Genomic DNA, 21,821 nt, shown 5'->3' with positions numbered 1-21,821 from the left:
CTACAGGCCCACAGCACCACACCTGGCTAATTTTGGGGATTTTTAGTAGAGAAGGGGTTTCGCCATGTTTTCCAGGCTAGTATGGAACTCCTGGACTCAAGAGATCCTGCCACATGGGCCTCCCAAAGGGGTGGGATTACAGGTGTAAGCCACCACGCCCGGCCCCAAACACTATTCTTGACATGGGGAGAAATGACTGGACAAAATAGAGACAAAAACTCCTGCCTTCATAGAGCTTACATTCTAGCGGGATGGGAAAGACAATAAGCAAAAGAATAAGCAAACTAAAAACTGTATTACATGCTAGTGTGTGTACTATGGAAAAAAAAAAAAAGCAGAGGTGTCGGAGGAATGGCTTCGGTCAGGGAAGGTGGCACAGAGAAGGTGGTATATAAGTAAATGCCTAAAGGAGGTGAGGTAGGTAAGACAGCACTTTCAAATCTTTCTCTAGGGCAGGGTGGTGAGACAGTTGTATCCATAATTGTATGTAACTAGTCCTAAGAGACCAAGAATGTCAAATGCACTACTCCACTGACTGATTCTAAAATGCAAAAACCCCAATGGAGTGATTATTCCACATTCTCCAGTAACAAATCCATAAAAATTTATTTAGTTTTCTTAAGAAATGTTGTTAAGGTTATATTCAACGACTACTTACCACTGTAGACACTACATATGCAAAAATGAGCAAGACAGACAAAACACCCACCCTCAAGGAACTCAGTGTAGCAGGGGAAACAGATTATAAACTACCTTAGTTCAATGTGTAAATAACCGTAAGTATACACACAAAGTGCTTGGGCTAATGTGGGGAAACCTTGTAGAGGAGCTGTAACTATCTTAGGATCTCTTTATCTATAAAAGAAACTCAGTACAGAATTTGGAGTTAACTTATGGTTATCAGGGATTCCCTAACCTCTTTATGTGTTTCTAAGGTGAGAGTCTGACGATACTAGGTAGAACCATATGAAATTGCTGATACTGGGCAACTTTTATATGGTTCAACTTATTCTCTTGCAGAGGCAGTATGAGGATTTTGCTATGTAATCCATGGAGTAAGTGTTCAACAAATGATGGCAATTATTATATTCATTGTATAATAGAGCTTTTGAAAAAACTGATTTAAAAGTCAGTGTTTTATAACACCTCCCAATGCCATTACATAAAATGGGCAGTGAAAGTTTCAAATTTTCCATATACTAGTTTGATTTAGTTGTGAATTTCCATGACCTAATCAGGGTATGTTGTAAAAGACAGTAAATGTTAGTTTCACAGCAGGCCAAGAAATTCAGAATAAGGAGGAACAGCTTGGTTTTTAAGGCAAAAACTGAGAATTCTCCAGAACAGAATAAATTGTCAAGTTGCTACAGGGAAGAAAATTCATGTAAATCAATTTTTTATTCCCACTCATAGTTCCAATTTAGCAATTTGCACAACAGTCAACTTTCTGTCTTCTTTCTTATTTTCCCATTAAGGGATCTTATTTCCTTTGAAAAGGAAAATAAAGTTTCCACCACCTCCAATGCCAGAGTAGACATCTGAAATGTGGCAGAACATTTATTGATCCGGCAAACACTTATTAAGCATTTATTGTATGCCAAGAACTATGCAAGGCATTGGCAATACAAACACAAATGTCCAAAAAGCTCCATTCACTTGTATTCCTTATGCTTCGAACAATTCCCCAGTTCACCCACAACTCACCTGCACATGCCCTCTCATCTAAACTTAAACAACACTTTCTCCAGAAAAGCTTCCCGAGTCCCCGTCTCCAACTCTTTCCCATAAAATTTTGACTTTCCAACATTCATTAAACTTACCTCCTACCCGCATCCCATTAGACTGTAAGCTTCTAGAGTCAGAGCCATATCATTCTATTCACTATCATCTCCTCAGTGCTTAGCAGAAGTTCAATGTTTTTACTGAATAGATCAGAGTCCACAGCCAAGCAAATTTGGAAAGAGGAGAGAGGTATAATAAAGTCCTCCCTACTTAGAAATATGTGGGCCACAGAATAGCCACAAAGAGGGCTGTGAAAAAGACAGATGCATTACAGTGAAACCCAAGGCATTTCCGTGCACTGCCCCCTCTCCTGGCGCTGGATACTGCTTTTGCAGGTGGACATACCAGACTCATGGACCACTGCCTCTCAAACTTTGAGATGCACTGTAATCCCTTAGGGAATCTTAATATTCAGACTGTAAGGTGTGGCTTCAATTCTGCATCTCCACCAGGCTTCCCACTGATGCTGGTGCTGCCTCTCCAGCCAAAAATCACACTTTAAGAAGGTCCTTAGTGACACCTTTATCACACACAAAAATCTGCAGTTGTCAGAACAGTTTCAGATTTTTTTTAAAGCATCTTCTTTTCACACCTAATCCATCTAGTGACTGACAAAAGAAATAATACTCCTAAGTGTTAAATCTGGGTCTTGCTTCTAGAAACAATCCTGTTATGTACAGTTTAATCACCTTAATAGGACAGAGTAGAATCAAAGCCTCAAAATTTCCTCAGGGAGGGATTCAACCTCTCCCCAGTTTTCTGGAATGACTACATTAGAGCAGTAGAAGGATTTCAAAGTAACCCTTAAAAGTAACCTGTTTTTAATATCAAACCTAAAATATTTTTAGGATATTTTATTCACCCTAAAAAATATAAAGTAAATGTGAAGTATAAAGAATCATGATGGACCCTCATGTACCTGCTTAAGCAACACACCACCAACACCACTGACGCCTCATGTGCCCCTTACCAGTGTGTCTCCACAACTTTCCCTTTCCAAAATCACATCTTAAATTCTATGTATAGTTTCCATGCTTTTCTTTATAATCCTAACACATGTGTATGTATATCTAAATAATATATTGCTAGCTTTTCATGTTTTTGAACTTCATAAATTTGGGATAAAATTTATTATTCATCTGCAAAATATTTTTTCAATATTTTGTTTAAGAGGGTCATCTATCTTGATGGATGGTCATTCATTTTCACTAATGCAAAAATAACATTTACATACTCCATCTATTTTATTATTTTTTATTTCATGAGACAGACTCTTGCTCTGTCGCCCAGTGGTGCAATCTCGGTTCACCGCAACCTCAGCCTCCTGAGTAGCTGGGATTATAGTGCGTGCCACTAGACCCCTAATTTTTGTATTTTTAGTAGAGATGGTGTTTCACCATGTTGGCCAGGCTGGTCTCAAACTCCTGACCTCAAGTTATCTGCCCGCCTCAGCCTCTTATAGTGCTGGGATTACAGATGTGAGCCACCGTGCCCAGCACATAATCCATTCCCTTATTGAAAGGCAATTGGGATTTTTACCTTTTTTCCTAATCTGATGCTATGAATATTCTTGTCTCCTTTGTATATGTGAAATTTTCCTTAGGGTCTTGGTTATGAACAGGGGTGACAGTCGAAATATTTAGCAACTGGTAATGCAGAGATCTTAGCTGGTTCTCCTTCCCCACAAACACCCTGACACAATTTCTTACGTGCAGTTGGTTTATTTTGGGAGATGATTCCAACAAACAGGAGTGGAAGATAGCAAGAGTGAAATATGAAAGAGGAAAAGCCAACCCCATGTGTTATGGGTTACTGAGATGTGCTACTGCGATGATCACTGCTGGAGGCTTGATCCTGGAGGGGATTCTCCAAGAAGTTTTTTTTTTTTTGAGACGGAGTTTCGCTTGTTACCCAGGCTGGAGTGCAATGGCGCTATCTAGGCACATCACAACCTCCGCCTTCTGGGTTCAGGCAATTCTCCTGCCTCAGCCTCCTGAGTAGCTGGGATTACAGACATGTGCCACCATGCCCAGCTAATTTTTTGTATTTTTAGTAGAGACGGGGTTTTACCATGTTGACCAGGATGGTCTCAATCTCTTGACCTCGTGATCCACCCACCTCAGCCTCCCAAAGTGCTGGGATTACAGGCGTGAGCCACCACGCCTGGCCCCCTCCAAGAAGTTTTGAAGAGCACACTTCAAAATTGTCCACTTGAAGGGCAGAAGAGGAGCATATTTACACACTGGCTCCCATCCATACAATGAAAAGTTGCTCTGTCAGGTGTCAACTCTCTAGTAGTTCGAGGTTTTGACATGAGCGAAAATAACAGAGCAGGTTCAGACAAGTATTCCAAGCTGAGAGGCAAGGAAATCCCAGTCCAGAACAGGAGATATGGTAAGGCAAAATGAGTCAAGGTGTTGTCATGATACACCGGGGCAGATGATTGCTGCAACAAGTAGAATTAATAGGTAGGCCAAGATGATAGGAAGTGGGGCAAGAGCTGACCAAAACTGATGATAATAATTGAATGATAAATTAATGGAGGATAAGAGACAGCTCTTCTATACAACAGATTTCAATTAATAAATAAAAAGGCATAATGCAAATGGAAAAATCACCATTACTAAGCATTCAACACCCGAATGATTGTTGCAGGAAAGAACTATACACCGACACTAAAACTAGTGAGTGAAAAGTGTGATGGCAAACAGGATATTTACATGGTTTCAAAGTATCTTTCCCGAAAATTCTTATTAACTACTAAAGAAAAATAGTAACTTTACAGTGGAAAAATCTGGCAGACACTATGTTAATCTATCTTAATCAAGTGATCAAGGTTGACATCATCCGTAATAAGACACAGCAATATAGCTTCTTGATAGGATGCACTGAGAAATCCACAATATCATTTCTGCAATATTTTAACAGAAGTGCAAAACCTCAATCTACTCTCAAGAAAATATCAGGCCAAGCCAAACTGAGAGACATTCTATAAAATAACTTCCAGTACGCTTCAAAAATGTCAAGGCCATGAAAGAAATAAAGACTGAGGAACTGTCTCAGATTGGAGGAGACTAAGGAGACATGAAAATTAACTACAATGTGGGATCCTGGATTGAATTCTGAACCAGAAAAAGAACATCACTCAGAAAACAGGCAAAATTCAAATAAGGTCTGTAGATTAGTTAATACCACTGTATTAATGTGAATTTCCTGGTTTAAGTAATTGTATTATGGTTATACATAATGTTAAGTAGAAGTTAATGAAAAGAGAACTCTGTGTACTATTTTACTTTTCTGTAAGTCTAAAATTATTTAAAAACAAAAAATTAAAAATTAAATACCAGGAATCTTATTAACATACAGATTCTCATTCAGTAGGTCTGGGATAAGGCCTGAAATTCTGATTTTCTAAAAACCACATAGGTGATGCAGAGACTGCAGGTTCCAGTGACATATTTGAGTAGCAAGACTGTTTCCCCCAGTTGTACTGAGGTATAACTGACATATAATAAACGGTACATAAAGTGAACCGTGTGATGAGTTTTGATGTATGCATACACCCATGAAACCATTGCCACAATCAAGATAATGAATTTATTATTGGGGGAAAATTCTAAATAGGTTTTTCATTTCTGTTTGTGTTGCAAGCAGAGATACTGTGGCTTTTGTTGTGAGACAGAGATGGTATATCCCTTCACAGCAGAGGGCAGTTTTGTCAAATGATCAAGCATCGTGAAAATAATTTTCCTCTGGGACAAGCATCAGACAGGTTTACTACCAACCTATTACAAAAGACTCAGGTTTCCTGAGCCTGAGGTTCTTCAGCTATACCACAAACCACTGCATTCACAGTATCAACCTGGTGCTCTACACAGGACTTGGGAGGCAAGGAGAACCAACGTAAATATGAAGATAATTGATGCTTGCTATGCCATGAGTAATAACATCTTTAATCTCTGAGACGAGTCTCATATCTTTCTCAGTACAATTGGGCATCCTAAATCCAAAACTCTGAAATCCTAAATGCTCCCCAATCTGAAATTTTTTAATTAAAAAATTCTTTATTACAGCATGTTACTTGCCAAGACTGGAGTGTGGTGACATGATCACTGAACTCCTGGGCTCAAGTGATTCTTGAGTCTCAGTCTTCCAAGTAGCTGGAACTATAGGTATGACCACCATGCCTGGCTGATGTTATATTTTTTAGTAACAAGGTCTCACTACATTGGCTAAGCTGGTGAAATCTGGGGCTTTTTGAGCACTGAAGTGATGTGCGAAGGCAATGCTCAGATTCGGATATCAGATTTCAAATTTTCAGATTTTTGATGCTCAATTGGTAAGTAGATACAATGAAAATATTCAAAAAAAAAAAAATCTAAAACCCAAAATACTTCTGATCCCTAGTATTTCAGATAAGGGATACTCCACCTGTATCTATAAAACGGTGGGAGGCTAACTTGTTAGCTTCCAAAGTAGAGCAAAATTTCAGGTTCTTCTCAGTTCTTTACAGTGTTTGGTGACGAAGACTGGGATGCTGACAGAAATAATGGCTTTCTGGAAGAGAGATGACAAGGGCTCCCATGGGCTGGGTGAAAAGATATGAGAACTCCCTCGGATCTGGTAGCAAATGTTCTTGCTGAAGTGGTGTTCAAGGAGGAAGGAAAATGTGGCAAATCTAATGTATTTGCCTTATAATCTCTACCTTTTTTTGTTGTTGTCTTTTTGATATCCCTCTCATCCCCTAAGCTGGAGTGCAATGGTATAGTCTTGGCTCACTGCAACCTCCACCTCCCAGGTTCAAGTGATTCTCCTGCCTCAGCCTCCCAAGTATCTGGGATTACAGGCACATCCCACTACATCCGACTAACTTTTGTATTTTTAGTAGAAATGGAGTTTCACCATGTTGGCCAGGCTGGTCTCGAACTTCTGACCTCAAGTGATCTGCTCGCCTTGGCCTCCCAAAGTGCAAGGATTACAGGCGTGAGCCACCATGACCAGCCTAATCTCCACCTCTTAATGGGCTCTGTTTCTTTCTAAACAGCAAAAAGTACACCAATACTCAATATCATTATCATTTCTTTTTTTCTACAATTTCTTTTAAATAAACCCATTCTTCAAAATTATTGCTACAAAACAACCAGAGAAACTTCAGCAATGTCAGCTCAATATATCTCCATAATGTCCCCTGTTCCTTGTCCTCTTCAATGGACTAATATTACTTTGAACTAAAAACACTATGTATGACAAAAACAAAACCTCTTCCTTTCTTCAAACTCAATGTTCATCATTCTTCAAATTTCTTACTATGAAATAATACCGTGGGCTCATAAGAGACTCCACTATGGTCAAGGAATGGAATCCAGATTATCTGACTGAATCTTCTACCCATATACATGTCACTAACTGTGTGTGTGAACTTGAAGCAATGAGTAGAGAAACACAAAATAAAAATTGCTTTAATACACCAACACGTACAGCTTATTCACTGTTTCATTGTAGTTTCCCAAATAAATTTAGAGTATAATTTTTAGAAAGGATTTTTAACATCTTCTAGGCTAATCCCATCATATTCTTATATGAAATTATCTGTTCTCCAGTTATTTATAATCTTTCTAAATATTTTAAAATACAGTATATTTTCACAACAAATTTTATTTTCCCCACCACAAAGAATCTTCTTCTCTAGTAATTTCCTTTGTGCAAGAATGTAGAATGTAGAATAATAAAATAGGATCTGAAAAGGTAAGGTTACATAAAACCCTTCTTGTCTAACCATATTAAGGCCCAAATTTACCTAGAGTCACAACTGTAGTTAACAAATGCTCTTTCTCTGGTTGTTTTTTGTTTTGTTTTTGTTTTTGCAAAGTTTCGCCATGTTGCCCAGGCTAGCCTCGAGCTCCTGGGCTCAAGCGATTCTCTGGCCTCAGCCTCTTGAGTAGCTGGGACTAGAGGAGCATGCCACCATGTCCAGCTTCTCTGTGACTTTCTTAATGTGCAGAAACCAAAACAGGTAATAGTATTTAATAAGAATGTCCAGGTAAATGTTTTTTTAAATCTAAAAGCAGACAAAAGGGGAAGAGAAAATTCATATGCAGATGAAAAATATTTCTGGCCAGGCGCGGTGGCTCACGCCTGTAATCCCAGCACTTTGGGAGGCTGAGGCAGGTGGATCACGAGGTCAACACATCGAGACCATCCTGGTCAACATGGTGACACCCCGTCTCTACTAAAAATACAAAAAAATTAGCTGGGCATGGTGCGCGTGCCTGTAGTCCCACCTACTCGGGAGGCTGAGGCAGGAGAATTGCCTGAACCCAGGAGGTGGAGGTTGCAGTGAGCCGAGATCGCGCCATTGCACTTCAGCCTGGGTAACAAGGGTGAAACTCCGTCTCAAAAAAAAAAAAAAAGAAAAATATTTCTATTACTGTGTATCCTTGATTTTCTATATAGATCTTAACAATGATTTATAAGGTTCTTAATGATAATTTAATAAAACTGAAAAACTCATTAAGAACATCAGAGAAATACAATTATAAATTTACTGAGTCATACAAATTGGAATCGATACTATCTTGCACAAATAGGAAAGTTTCTAATTACTTATTAACAAAATCATTCTGAAACCTTTACACAAATCAGCTCATTTTAAATAAAAAGTTTAGAAATATTATGATAACTATGTACAAAGTATATATCTGTATAAAGGTATCTTTGAAAATTTACTATTATACAGTATTAGTATCATATTCTATAATGAGCAAAGAAAGAATATGAGAACTCTTGGGCTCAGTACATTGTCAATATATTCAAAATACTATGTACACTTTGCCTGGAAAGATTTCCCACATTATGACATAAACCACTGGACAGATTTTTAAAACTTTTAAGATATTTAAAGATATGGCTCATTTAGCAAACATTTAGCGATCATATCTCACTGCAGCCTCAAACTCCTGGGCTCAAGTGATCCTCCTGCCTTAAATGGCAAATGGGCAAAAGATATGAACAGAAATTTCACTGAAAAGGATAAACAGAATGGCTGAAATAAGAAATAGTGACAACACCAAATGCTGGTGAGCATGCAGAGAAACTGGATCACTCACACATTGCTGGTGGGAATATAAGATGGTACAGCTAGACTGGAAAAGTCTGGCAGTTTTTATAAAGGTAAGACTCATTTAATGGGAGTCCCTATATTATCTGTTTCTTAAACACCACAGTTATCTGTCTAAACACAGCCATTTGGTAACAGACCAGAATTATGGCAAAGCGGGGAAAGACAGTTAAAATAACAGAGAATTTCAGAAATATCTGATTTTGCAAGCACTTGTCTCTGTCCTTCTCACTCCAAATCATTTCTGCATTCCTCTAGGAACAAAGGTCCCATGGGAATATGATAACAATACAGCCAAATTACTTAGGTGTCAAGAGATGCTGGTGCCAAAATATTTATGGCTATGAGGCTCCAAAACTTAAAAAACAAAAACAATATAATTCCTTTTTCTTGAAAAGAGGATTTAAAAAGAAAAAAAAAAAACAAGATTTTTGAATCATCTATTTAACTTTTTTAGATTACCCATTTTGACTGGTTTGAACCAGATGACCTGGCTTTGGGTTTACAATAAGATGATTCTGGGAACAAGTAGGCTGTAAAGGTCCAAGGTGTGTTTGGGGCTTTTTTTCTCTTGCGAGTGCATGCTTTTTCTTTCCCTTTTTTATTTTTTTTTGAGACAGAGTCTTGCTCTGTCATCCAGGCTGGAGTGCAGTGGGGCAATCTCAGTTCACTGCAACCTCCACATTCTGGGATAAGCAATTCCCCTGTCTCAGTCTCCCAAGTCACTGGGACTACAGGCACACACCACCACACCCAGCTAATTGTTGTATTTTTAGCAGAGACGGGGTTTACCACATTGATCAGGCTGGTCTTGAACTCCTGACCTTGTGTGATCCACCCCGCCTTGGCCTCCCAAAGTGCTGGGATTACAGGCGTGAGCCACTGCACCTGGCCTTTCTCTCTCTTTTTTATAATTGAGATAGGGGTCTCACTATGTTGCCCAGGCTGGTCTCAAACTCCTGGGCCCAAGTGATCCTCCCGCGTGGGCCTCACAAATTGCTAGAATTACAGGTGTGAGCCACCAAGCCTGTCCTGGGGCTTTTATAATTCTTACTGGCAACCATAGTCTAAATTTCCCAAAGGGATTCAGAATCCTCTGGGGTAGATTCAATGGGCCTTCTAGGCCATCTCTGGGATGACTCTAAAATAACTTAAAGTCAAAGAACTCTAGGGTACATCGACATCTCTCCTCAAATAATTAAAAAACTCTTGCCAGACTCCTGAGCTGGACTATTTTAAATTAAAAACTGTTCCCTTATAGGAGGGGCTATTTATGAAGTTCCTTCCCTATAGCACCAGAACATTTGGCACTCTTAAAACTCAATCTGCTAGTCATCTGCAGTCAATTATATACAACCTGTGAAGAGAAAGGCTTCAATTAAACCTTAAAAAGTTAGTATCACTATGTGTATTTACAGATGTGCATCTCTACACAAATATTTTTTCAAATATATAAACATATTGAGAATTTTATTTATTGTTTAGGACAGGGCCTTGCTCTGTTGCCCAGGCCGCAGTGCAGTGGCTCAATCATAGCTCATAGCAGCCTCCAACTCCTGGGTTCAAGAGATTCTCTTGCTTCAGTCTCCCGAGTAGCTGGGACTACAGAGGCATACCACCACACCTGGCTAATTAAAAAATTTTTTTGTAGAGACAAGGTCTCACTTTGCTGCCCAAGCTGTAATTAAACTCCTGGCTTCAAGTGATCCTCTGGCCTCAGCCTCCCAAAGTGCTGGGATTACAGGCATGAGTCACTGTGCTTGGCCAAAAATTTTAAATAAACAATATGAAGATTCTAGCTCTCACTACAGAGTAGTTCTTCTTAATTCAACAGAAACATTTTACTCACAAGAAATATAAATTGCTCCCTATCAACAAATGTATGTAATATTAAGGATAAAATGTGTACAAACAAAGTTGCACTAACAGACATAAAGTAAAAATTCATTACACAAACATGAAAGCACAGTGCTAAGTTCTGGGGAAGCGGAAAGTTCCTGCTTTCAGGGAGCTTCCAGTCTGGTAGAGGTTTGCACAGAAGGCAGATTAAAGAGAATCGTCATCTCCTTTGTTCAGACATGAAAAGGAAGCAAAAAAGCAAGTCAAATAAAACATGATCTGCAGAATACATTAACCCTACACTGAAATCATGGCCCTACTCCAGTAATTAAAGCTGCAGAGGTGGTGCTGGGTGGATGAAAACATCAGAAGACAATTACAGCATGAGTTATTTATTTATTTAGACAGGGTCTTACTTTGTCACCCAGGCTAGAGTACAGTGACACGATCTTGGCTCACTGCAGCCTCCACTTCCTGGAGCTCAAGTGATCTTCCCACTTCAGCCCCCCAAGTAGCTGGGACTATCACCCAGCTAATTTGTGTATTTTTTGTAGAAATGGGGATTTACCAGGTTGCCCAGGCTGAACTCCTGAGCTGAAGTGATCTGCCTGCCTTGGCCTCCCAAGGTGCTAGGATTACAGGTGTGAGCCACTATGCCCGGCTGAGAATTTTTTTCTTCGTTAATCAGCAAAATAGAAACCCTATTTATTTCAAGACATGACTACCTCTTTTTTTTGCTAACAGCCATTTCAAGGTAAAATGAGGCAAAAAGAAAAGTGGTATGACACTATAGTCACTGAGTCTTCAATTTTCTTCTAACAGCCTGTGTCAGTGGCTCTCACTGGGGGCAATTTTGCCTCTCAAGAGTGGCAATGTTTGAAGACATTTTTGGTTATAACAACTAAGGGGATGCTTCTTGTAGCTAGAGGGCAGAGGTCAGGGATACTGCTAAACATCCTTTCACACACAGCATAGCATCCTAAAATAAAGAATTAGCCAGTCCAAAATGTCAGTGATGAGATTGGGAAATCATGCCATAGTTGGATATAAAAGATGAAAAAATCAGTAAGTCTATATTATAAAAGCAATTAGTAGCACTTTAAGATAGACTGAACAGGAACATTCTCCTCCTTGATGAGATAGCTGCAGACCTCCTAAAAATACGTGATAGATCCATAAAGGGAAAATAAAACATGCTGAGAAATAGCACACATTTTTCTAAACTTTAAATATTAGCATACAAATGAAAAATAAACTTGGAAGATAGATAGGCCAGGCGCAGTGGCTCATACCTGTAATCCCAGCACTTTGGGAGGCTGAAGTGGGTGGATCACAAGGTCAGGAGTTTGAGACCAGCCTGGCCAACATGGTAAAACCCCATCTCTACTAAAAATATAAAAATCAGCTGGGCATGGTGACATGTACCTATAATCCCAGCTACTTGGAAGGCTGAGGCAGGAGGATTGCTTGAGCCTAGGAGGTGGAGGTTGTAGTGAGCCAAGATTGTGCCACTGCACTCCAGCCTGGGTGACAGAGCAATACCCTGTCTCCAAAAAAAAAAAAAAGGGACAATTTTGTTGCTTAATTGATCTTATCAACTGTTTCTGCAACCGCAAAAGCAAATGTGGTCATGTTTCTGATATTGGTTAAGTCTGACAAAATATTTACTAAACTCTGTCACTAAAAATGACCAGAAATATTAAAAATAAAATATTAGTTTTTAGATTCACAGAAGAAAAAAATAGCCACTGATACTGAGAAGATGTTCAATTCCAATAAGAGACATTCAAAGTTACTTTCCAACATTATCTGAAAAGTACTAATTCTTTTTTTTTTTTTTTTTTGAGATGGAGTTTCGCTGTTGTTGCCCAGGCTGGAGTGCAATGGCATGATCTCCGCACACTGCAACCTCCACCTCCCAGATTCAAGCAATTCTCCTTCTTCAGCCTCCCAAGTAGCTGGGATTACAGGATTGTGCCACCACACCTAGCTAATGTTTGTATTTTAGTGGAGACAAGGTTTCACCGTGTTCATCAGGCTAGTCTTGAACTCCTGACCTCAAATGATCTGCCCACCTTGGCCTCCCAAAGTGCGTGAGCCACTTTGCCCAACCCAAAGTATTTATTCTTTACTTTGTGGTTATATGTTGGGAAAGAAGAACATGGAAAAGAAGTGAACTAACAAATTTTCAGGTATTAATATGACAATTCAGTATACTGTAACAAAAAGAATTATTTCCTATGAAATTAACGCCTATTGGCTGAGTGCAGTGGCTAACAGCTGTAATCTCAGCACTTTAGGAAACCAAGGTGGGAGGATCACTTGAAGCCAGGAATTAAAGACTACTGTGGGCAACATAGCAAGACCTTGTCTCTACAAAAAAAAGTAAAAGAAAAAAATTACACTTACTGAGAAACAGAATGTGTAACAGTGAAACAGCAGAGCAGCTTCCGTGTGATTTTGACAGGAAGCCTTTAATTGGTGACTAAGCTTTATAGAAAGGATGCAAACAGGGGAAAGAATAAAAAGATTTATCTACATAATGAGGCTTGACTTTTTACAGTAAATAAAACACCTCTATTTATTAATAACAAAAATATTTCCAAATCTTAATTAATAGATTAAATGATATTATATATTTGCTACAATGCCTTGATCAGAAAGTTTAATAATTAAGATACTTGAAGTTCATTTAAATGGAACTTGCAGAAATGCAATTTAACTTCTAGTTCTATCATATCTGTCTCCAAAATGGACATATATGACAGCAAAAACAAAATTCTCTGTAAGTGTCTCCTTTAGTTACATTATTATGTAACTAAAATACCTAGTTTTGTAATAAAAGGATTTTATGTGATAAATCCTAACCAAGAGAGAAATAAAGTCATTATTGCTGCAGATCCAAAGGGAACCTACCGCAAATGTAGGAGGGGCAAATAAAGTGAAAACATGTTGGAAAATGGGGTCAACTGCCTTAGGACAATTCTATATCCAGCTTGACACCACTCACAACTTACTCCTCTTGTTTCTTGCAGGAAAGTCTGAGAATGTGAGACTGTCCTTGCTGCTCCCTGTGGATCTCTGGCTGAGCGGCTGAAGGGCAATCCTGAGCACAGACACACTCTCCTCCCCTCTCAGCTATCCACTGCACATACTCAGAGGGATGAGTAGACTGAACAAACATCAAAGAGATGCAGGAACAAAAAAAAATCCCAATAAAGGCAATTCTTAAGTGGTCAATAAATTAGGGCACTTTCTTCAAATTAAGTTCTGTCAATCAGGCACTTAATAAAAACGAAAGACATTATTTATACAAGCCTCTAAACTATGAAAGAAGATAAAGAACAAGAGAAAGGCAAGATTTACCTTAACTACCAGCATGTTATACTTCAGCCAGAAGTTTTTGAAAGAAATGTTATTTAAGAAAGAAAATAAGTAGTATTTTTCTGTTTCTTAAAAAATCAATATTCTTTTTAGTTCACTAACTAAAATTAGTTTTTCAGTGATTTCAACATAGAAAGAATGCTCAGATTTTGGTTAAACAAGGAAAAATTAAGGCAGTGTCTTTAAGACCAGTAAAGGAAAGCATTAACTAACTCATAACTTATCTGAGAGGGACATATTAAGCTCATATTTGGATATATTAGAAAATTATGGCTTTAAACATAAAATATTAATGTTTCAAAATTCCACATTTTCTCAGTTATTCTTTCTTTTTAGCTATATGTACTTCAAATAGCTCGCTTAATTTTAAAGAATTAAAGAAATACATTTCACATAATTTTGGAACAATACGTGCATGGTGCTTGACCCAGAACTATTAGCTTGCATGGTAAATCATTATGTTCCTATGTACCACTGACCCAGTATAAAAAGGAAGCGGACCCTTAACTGTCAAAATATGGTTGGAAATGACTAATGTCCTTTGGAATTTGCTACAAAATAGAAGACAAAGTTTTGAGGTATTGCTGCCTTACCACGATTTAGGGGAAAAAATAAGAGTTTTTTGTTTTTTTTAAAAGTAATTCTTCTTCTCTTAAGTTATGAAACGTATTTAAAATGTTCTCCTCTCAGTCATTGTCATATTGGTTATCCCTGAGCTTCATCTCATCTGCACGTCACATAAACCAGACATCCATGGCTTTGGTCATTTCATTTAGTGCTATGTTTTGTTATACCAATTCATGGAGCGTTTCACTGCTTTGGCCCAGTTTTCCAGACTCGTTTCATATTCTTGACATTTCTTCTGTGGCTTGAAAACCACTTCACTTTGTCTCAGTTTCTTTAGTTCCTCCTTGTCAGTCCAAAACCCTATAGATAAAAAAATTAAATCTCAAATTTTAAGGCAAATCATGAATCCATAAAGTTTATCCAAACCTATGTGAGTTGATGGTACAAAGGTAAACAATTACTGTTTTTAAAACAATCCAAAATACCTTGTTAGTTTTGAATTTTGTTAGATTGATCATTCCTGAAAACAATTATACCAGGATTTTTAAGTCTTTTGGTTTCTAACTTTCAGCTCAGTTTCTGTGTGGTAAGACACCACATCACTTCTAAAGCAGCTACTCTATGCCATCATTTAATTTCATTACTTGCTATTATTTAAAAAATCCCAAGTGAAAAAAAGTATATTTTCTGGCCAAGCACAGTGGTTCATGCCTGCAATCCCAGTGCTTTGGGAGACTGAGGTGGGAAGATCACTTGCTTAGCAGTTCAAGGCTGCAGTGAGCTATGATCACATCACTGTACTCCAGCCTGGGTAACAGAGCAAGACTCTATCTCTAAAAAAAGAAAAAAAAGACACCGGGCACGGTGGCTCATGCCTGTAATCCCAGCACTTTGGGAGGCCAAGGCAGGTGGATCACCAGGTCAAGAGATCGAGACCGAGACCATCCTGGTCAACATGGTGAAACCCCATCTCTACTAAAAAAAAATACAAAAAATTAGCTGGGCATGGTGGCGCGTGCCTGTAATCCCAGCTACTCAGGAGGCTGAGGCAGGAGAATTGCCTGAACCCAGGAGGTGGAGGTTGCGGTGAGCCAAGATCGCATCATTGCACTCCAGCCTGGGTAACAAGAGCGAAACTCCGTCTCAAAAAAAGAAAAAAAGAAGACAAAGAAAAAAAAATAGGATATTTTCTTTTTATGCAATTAAAATAAATGAAGATAAATTAAGATTTTTCTCTTACATCTTAAGGTAAAAGGCAACTCTCTGGAACATGCATAAAATTCAAATTGGTTATTAATATAATAGTTTCTCTTTCAAACTACAGCAATTTATACAATTTATTTAAATTCCAGTCCACGATCATTTTGTAGTCCTAGCATAGGTTGCTCTTTGCAGGAAGGACCATATGATTTATAATAAAAAGCAAGAGAACTTTTGTTTTTTTGAGATAGATTCTTGTTCTGTTACAGGCTGGAGTGCAGTGGCACAATCTCAGCTCATTGCAACTTCCGCCTCCCAGGCTCAAGCAAGTCTTCTGCCTTGGACTCTGGAGTAGCTGGGATCACAGACGCACCACCATGCCTGGCTAACTTGTGCTTTTAGTAGAGACAGGTTTCGCCATGTTGGCCAGGCTGGTCTCAAACTCCTGGCCTCAAGTGATCTGCCTTCCTTGGCCTCCCCAAGCGCTTGGGAATATAGGTGTGAGCTATGGTGCCCAGCGAGAACATTTATAACTAAGATCATAAGTAGTCTGAAATGATATAGGTGTCTTATCAGTAAGCTTGGCGCATTTCACCGAGAGGTCTATCGTACCTCTTTTGAAACAGTCTACAAATCCTCGTGAAGTACATTTTCTCTTACCAATAAAACTAACACATTAAATTCTCTTTTCTAAAATGTTGTCAGGTCACATTCTTTCAATATTTTAGACTATCTGTATTTACAGGTATTAATGTAGGCTGAGTACAGTGGCTCATACCTGCAATCCCAGCACTTTGGGAAGCTGAGGCAGGAGGATCGTCTGAGCTCAGGAGATTGAGACCACCTTGGGCAACATGGTGAAACCCTGTCTCTACTAAAATGTAGAAAATTAGCCGAGTACGGTGGCGTGTGCCTGTAATCCCAGCTACTCAGTAGACTGAGTCATGAGAATAGCTTGAGCCCGGAAAGTGGAGGTTGCAGTGACCCAGGATGGCATCACTGTTCTCCAGCTTGGGCTACAGAGTAAGATTCCATCTAAACAAACAAATAAACAAATAATACATAAATAAATAAAGTATTAATGTAGACAAGTTTTTAAAGAAAAAAGTTTTCATCAATATACTATAGTTAGATAAATCTATTCAGAAAAATAAATGTGTTTCTTAAAATCTTCATTTCTAGAATTTATTGTTTACATTTTAAAGTATACATATTTATAAGTCATTTTATTAAGTGTGTATAGAGCAAATCCAATTTCTGGGTAAATCTGTAAAATACAGAGGCTATACATAGTCTCACATTTCTAAGATAGAAGCAAAGATATGAAATTAAATATAGAAGTTAATGACGTAGATAAAACTCAAGTCACTGTGTTATATATAAAAATAACTTGCATGTGGGGCTTGGCACGGTGGCTCATCCTGTGATCCTAGCACTTTGGGAGGCCAAGGGAGGGGGTGGATCACCTGAGGTCAGGAGTTCAAGACCAGCTTGGCCAACATGGCAAAACCCCATCTCTACTAAAAACACAAAAATTAGCCAGACGTCATGGAATCCGCCTGCAATCCCAGTTACTTGGGAGGCTGAGGCAGGAGAATTGCTTGAACCTGGGAACCAGAGGTTGCAGTGAGCTGAGATTGCAACAATGCACTCCAGCCCGGGTGACAGAGTGAGACTCCATCTCAGAATAACAACAACAACAAACCTGCGTGTGTTCGTGTGTTCATTACTTAAAGCATTTTAAATTTTCAAGAGAATCTGACTTACTGAGTCTTACAAGGTGAAAAGTGTAGAAGAATCTGATTAACATAACTATAGAATGCTTATGAGAACTTGATTTACTATAATTATAGCTTAATTTATTCAATGTGTTGTTTAAGTATTTGAGAGTTACCTTGTTACAGTTCTGAGTTTGCTCAATCAGAGATGTGAAAGTAATAAGAAGAAAATCAGCCTTATTAAATTTTATAGGAGTTGAAATACGAAGGAGTTCAAATTTGTAAATGGGACTGGTTATTTAAGGGAAAGTTTATTTTCTTCAATTTAAATTAAACATTCATCAACGAACAAATGAAAGTAACTGTTTCAATTTTATTCAAAATTACCAGATTTTTAGTAGAATCCAGTTTAAGCTGAATTTACCAAGATTTCAGGCTTTTTGTAGCTTTAATATACTATTAGCCTAAAACTGTCAAATGTAATCAAATACATTTGTTACAAATGAATCTTCTTTTGTAACAAACACCCCCAAGAAAGTAACACATTAAAATACTCCCAGTGTCCCAAGGCATCATCCTGCTTCCTGGGAGGCTTTTTGTTTGTTTGTTTTTGAGATAGAGTCTCACTCTGTTGCCCAGGCTGGGGTGCAGTGGTACAATCTCGGCTCACTGCAGCCTCTGCCTCCCGGGTTCAAGCAATTCTCCTGCCTCAGCTTCTGGAATAGCTGAGACTACAGGTGCTTGCCACCATGTCTGGCTAATTTTTGTATTTTTAGTAGAGACAGAGTTTCACTATATTTGGCCAGGCTGGTCTCAAACTCCTGACCTTGTGATCAGCCCACCTTGGCTTCACAAAGTTCTGGGATTACACACATGAGCCACTGTGCCCGGCCCTTAGGGGGTCGTTTAATTGACATTCCTACTTCCATTCTTATTCTTCCTCACTGATCTTTTCACTAATTGTCAAGATGATCCGTTCAAATGTAGATCTATGTTCCTCCTGTACTTAAAATTCTTTAGTGGCTCTCCAGTGTCTTCAGAATCAGGTCTGAACTCCTTTTCTTTTTTGAGACAGAGTTTCGCTCTTGTTACCCAGGCTGGAATGCAATGGCGCGATCTTGGCTCACCGCAACCTCCGCCTCCTGGATTCAGGCAATTCTCCTGCCTCAGCCTCCTAAGTAGCTGGGATTACAGGCATGCGCCACCGTGCCCAGCTAATTTTTTTGTATTTTTAGTAGAGACGAGGTTTCACCATGTTGACCAGAATGGTCTCGATCTCTTGACCTCGTGATCCACCCGCCTTGGCCTCCCAAAGTGCTGGGATTACAGGCGTGAGCCACTGCACCCGGCCCTGAACTCCTTTTTAAGAGGAGTTGTCACAACTGGACCTCTATGTACCTCTCCCACTCCCTTCTCACTCTCACTGTATCAGTACACCCATCCTTTACCAGTGCCTTTGCACGAGTCGCAACAGGGATACTGAACCACCATCTCTCACCCTCTCCTCACATCTCTGCTAGCCCCTTCAAAATTGAACTATATGTGCTCTTTTCTGGGAAGCCTAGACCACTTCCTTAATACTGTCACTGCTCACTGGCTTTATCAAGCAAACATAATAATCATTTGACTTACCTGTCTCCTCCCACCAGAGATCTGAGACTATAGTTTTTAATCTCTTTATTGCCAGCAGTGATTGTTATGCAGCCAGTGCTCCACAAATGTTGCTCAATAAAGAAAAGAATAGAGTGGTTTCTAATGCCAAAAGCACACCTACTGGCAAAGTTTCCTCCTTAACCAAACTCCACTCAGACTCTTCCAAGCTCTTTTCTGACTAGGCCTCAACTTTTGGATATCCATGGTCATCTCTGCATAATTTTAGCAGGAATTCTGCTAAATCAGTGTAGCCAGAATCTCCTATCCTCAATTTCCAATCAACCTCGATATCTCATCCTCCAACATCCTCCAGATGATATCTGATCACCCTGGCCTGCCTTCTTGAGAATGTTATTAGGATGGTTAGCAAGAATTTCCCCTTATCTCACTGTTTCCTTTTAGTAATTTTCCATCCACTGACTGTCACTCTGCTCTTTGGCTATAATTTTTCACTTTTCCTTATTGTATTTAAAGTTGAGCCTATATCTCTCTTTCCCACCGTAAGATCCCACTGAAGGAGTCCCTATACCTATATTGACAGTCCTCCTTTTTTTGGTGGGCGGGGAGAGACAGAGTCTTGCTGTCACTCAGGTGGGAATGCAGTGGCTTGATATCTGCTCACTGCAACCTCCCCCTTCCCAGGTTCAAGCAATTCTCCTGTCTTAGCCTCCCGAGTAGCTGAGACTACAGGCATGTGCCACCATTCCCAGCTAATTTTTGTATTTTTAGTAGAAACGGAGTTTCACCATGTTAGCCTGGTTAGGCTGGTCTCGAACTCCTGACCTCAGGTGATCCACCTGCCTTGGCCTCCCAAAGTGCTGGAATTACAGGCGTGAGTCACCACCCCGGCTCACCTTAATGTTCTTTAATAAGTGTCACTGAATAATTTTTTTCTTTAACACTATCTAACCAGAAAGTTTACCCAGAGACTCTCTCTTACTAGAGACTGACACAGCTGAGAATTAACTGTCCTTGTCTCATACTTCTGACTGAAGGAGTGAGGTAAGAAGAGGTGCAGCCAGACTTACCAACACAGGAAGTCAACAGGATATTTTGTGAGCAATATGCATATATATATGGAGTTTGACGGACACCAAGGCTTTCCAGCTTCTCTAGAATTTTGTGATTTGAGAGGAAAAGGCTATCGGTAAGAAACAGTTTGCAAGGAAGCTCTCATTTTTATAAACTTCACACATACCAACAGCAAGGCCAGCTAGAGAAGCTGCCCCCAGGCATGACATGTCAATGTCAGCAGGTCTGTCTATATTCTCATTAATCAGGTCTGAAGTCATCTGCATGATAAAACTATTCTTACAAACTCCTCCATCTGCCCTGTGGGGAACAAAATATGTAAGATCAATTAGTACAACAAAAGCATCATTCTTTTTCAGTGGCCCACATTTTTTTTGTGAAATCCTTGATTTTATTTTATAAATTTGACTTTTTAATTATAAAATTACATAACTTAGCATTAACCTAATGACAGAGGATCCTACTGGGTAATCTTTAAACATTTTCCTTATTTCTACCATCAATTTTCTCATCTGCCCTTGTTTGTCTTAGTGGACTAGTTTGAAACAGGCCAGGTATAATAAACTATGGCAACATAAAAATTCGCTTAGATATTACAGGAAAAAAGTCAAGAAGTATGATGCTTACATGCCCAAAGGATAGCCACACACCCAAAAAAGATATTTTAAAGATTTATATAACATACATATGAGTGCCAGGATGCACCCAAATTTGATATTGTAACATATTCTCCATAAACCCATAATTAGTTCTCCTTTCTTCTCCAAATTCCTATGACCAAGAATTTTGTTGTGGCTGGACACGGTGGTTCATGCCTGTAATCCCAGCACTGTGGCAGGCTGAAGAGGGCAGGTCACTTGAGGTCAGGAGTTCAATACCAGCCTGGCCAACACGGTGAAATCCCATCACTACTAAAAATACAAAAAAGTTAGCTAGACGTAGTGGCACATGTCTGTAGTCTCACCTTCTTGGGAAGGTGAGGCACAGGAATCACTTGAACCCAGGCAGCAGAGGCTACAGTGAGCTGAGATCATACCACTGCACTCCAGCCTGAGCAACACAGCGAGACTCTGTCTCAATTTAAAAAAAAGAAGAATTTTGTTGTGAAGGAGCTAGGCAGAAGTTATTTTTGAAATCCTCCATAATCATAATGATGAATTATTCAGGCTCTCAAAAAGAAATGAGTGGTAGCTCATAGCAGCTACCACTTACTTCTAATTTCTAATGAAATCTATTAGAAATAAACTCTACATACCGGATTTTTGTTACAGGAATATGAATCTCCTTCTGCATCATCTCATATAACTGTTTGTTTCTAGTTAAAATACAAGATAACTATTTAGAAGAAATTCATATCATAATAATTCACTATTGTATTCTGATCAAAAAAACTATAGTTTTATTTGTTTGATATTTATGAAATGTACAAAACAAAATATTAAAGAAATAACTTATGCTAAATATAAACTACATAACAGATACTCAAGCAAGAAGTGCAGGTTGTCGTGTTTCTTTTCCTTTATGTAAGA

The 21,821-nt window shown here is 38.9% G+C and overlaps 1 protein-coding gene across 16 annotated transcripts in view; it reads right to left on the bottom strand.

Moving 5' to 3' along the window:
- Window positions 1-7,225: 7,225 nt before the first annotated feature.
- The window catches only part of GK5 (glycerol kinase 5), a 70,404-nt gene continuing 55,808 nt past the window's right edge, over window positions 7,226-21,821 (bottom strand). For 5 of the 16 annotated variants that reach the window (XR_004735675.3, XR_013528593.1, XR_013528595.1 and 2 more), the window contains 6 exons: window positions 21,548-21,607; window positions 20,459-20,592; window positions 14,917-15,049; window positions 13,756-13,910; window positions 13,148-13,228; window positions 7,226-10,965 (listed from right to left, as the gene is read on the bottom strand). Coding sequence is in view for 6 of the 16 variants with exons in the window: in XM_035277761.3 (XP_035133652.1) it covers window positions 14,901-15,049; window positions 20,459-20,592; window positions 21,548-21,607 (343 nt within the window). In the remaining 10 variants the exon portion in view is untranslated. Of the gene's footprint in view, window positions 10,966-12,923; window positions 15,050-16,667; window positions 16,925-20,458; window positions 20,593-21,547; window positions 21,608-21,821 lie in introns of those variants that run through there. The other 11 variants (XM_035277763.3, XM_078354057.1, XM_078354059.1 and 8 more) reach the window with 5 other exon arrangements.

Source organism: Callithrix jacchus, chromosome 17 (genome assembly GCF_049354715.1).
Source record: "Callithrix jacchus isolate 240 chromosome 17, calJac240_pri, whole genome shotgun sequence".
In the NCBI taxonomy this organism is placed as follows: domain Eukaryota; kingdom Metazoa; phylum Chordata; class Mammalia; order Primates; family Cebidae; genus Callithrix; species Callithrix jacchus.
The sequence above is the reverse complement of the archived record's forward strand: the minus strand, read 5'-3'. Positions and strand labels throughout refer to the sequence as shown.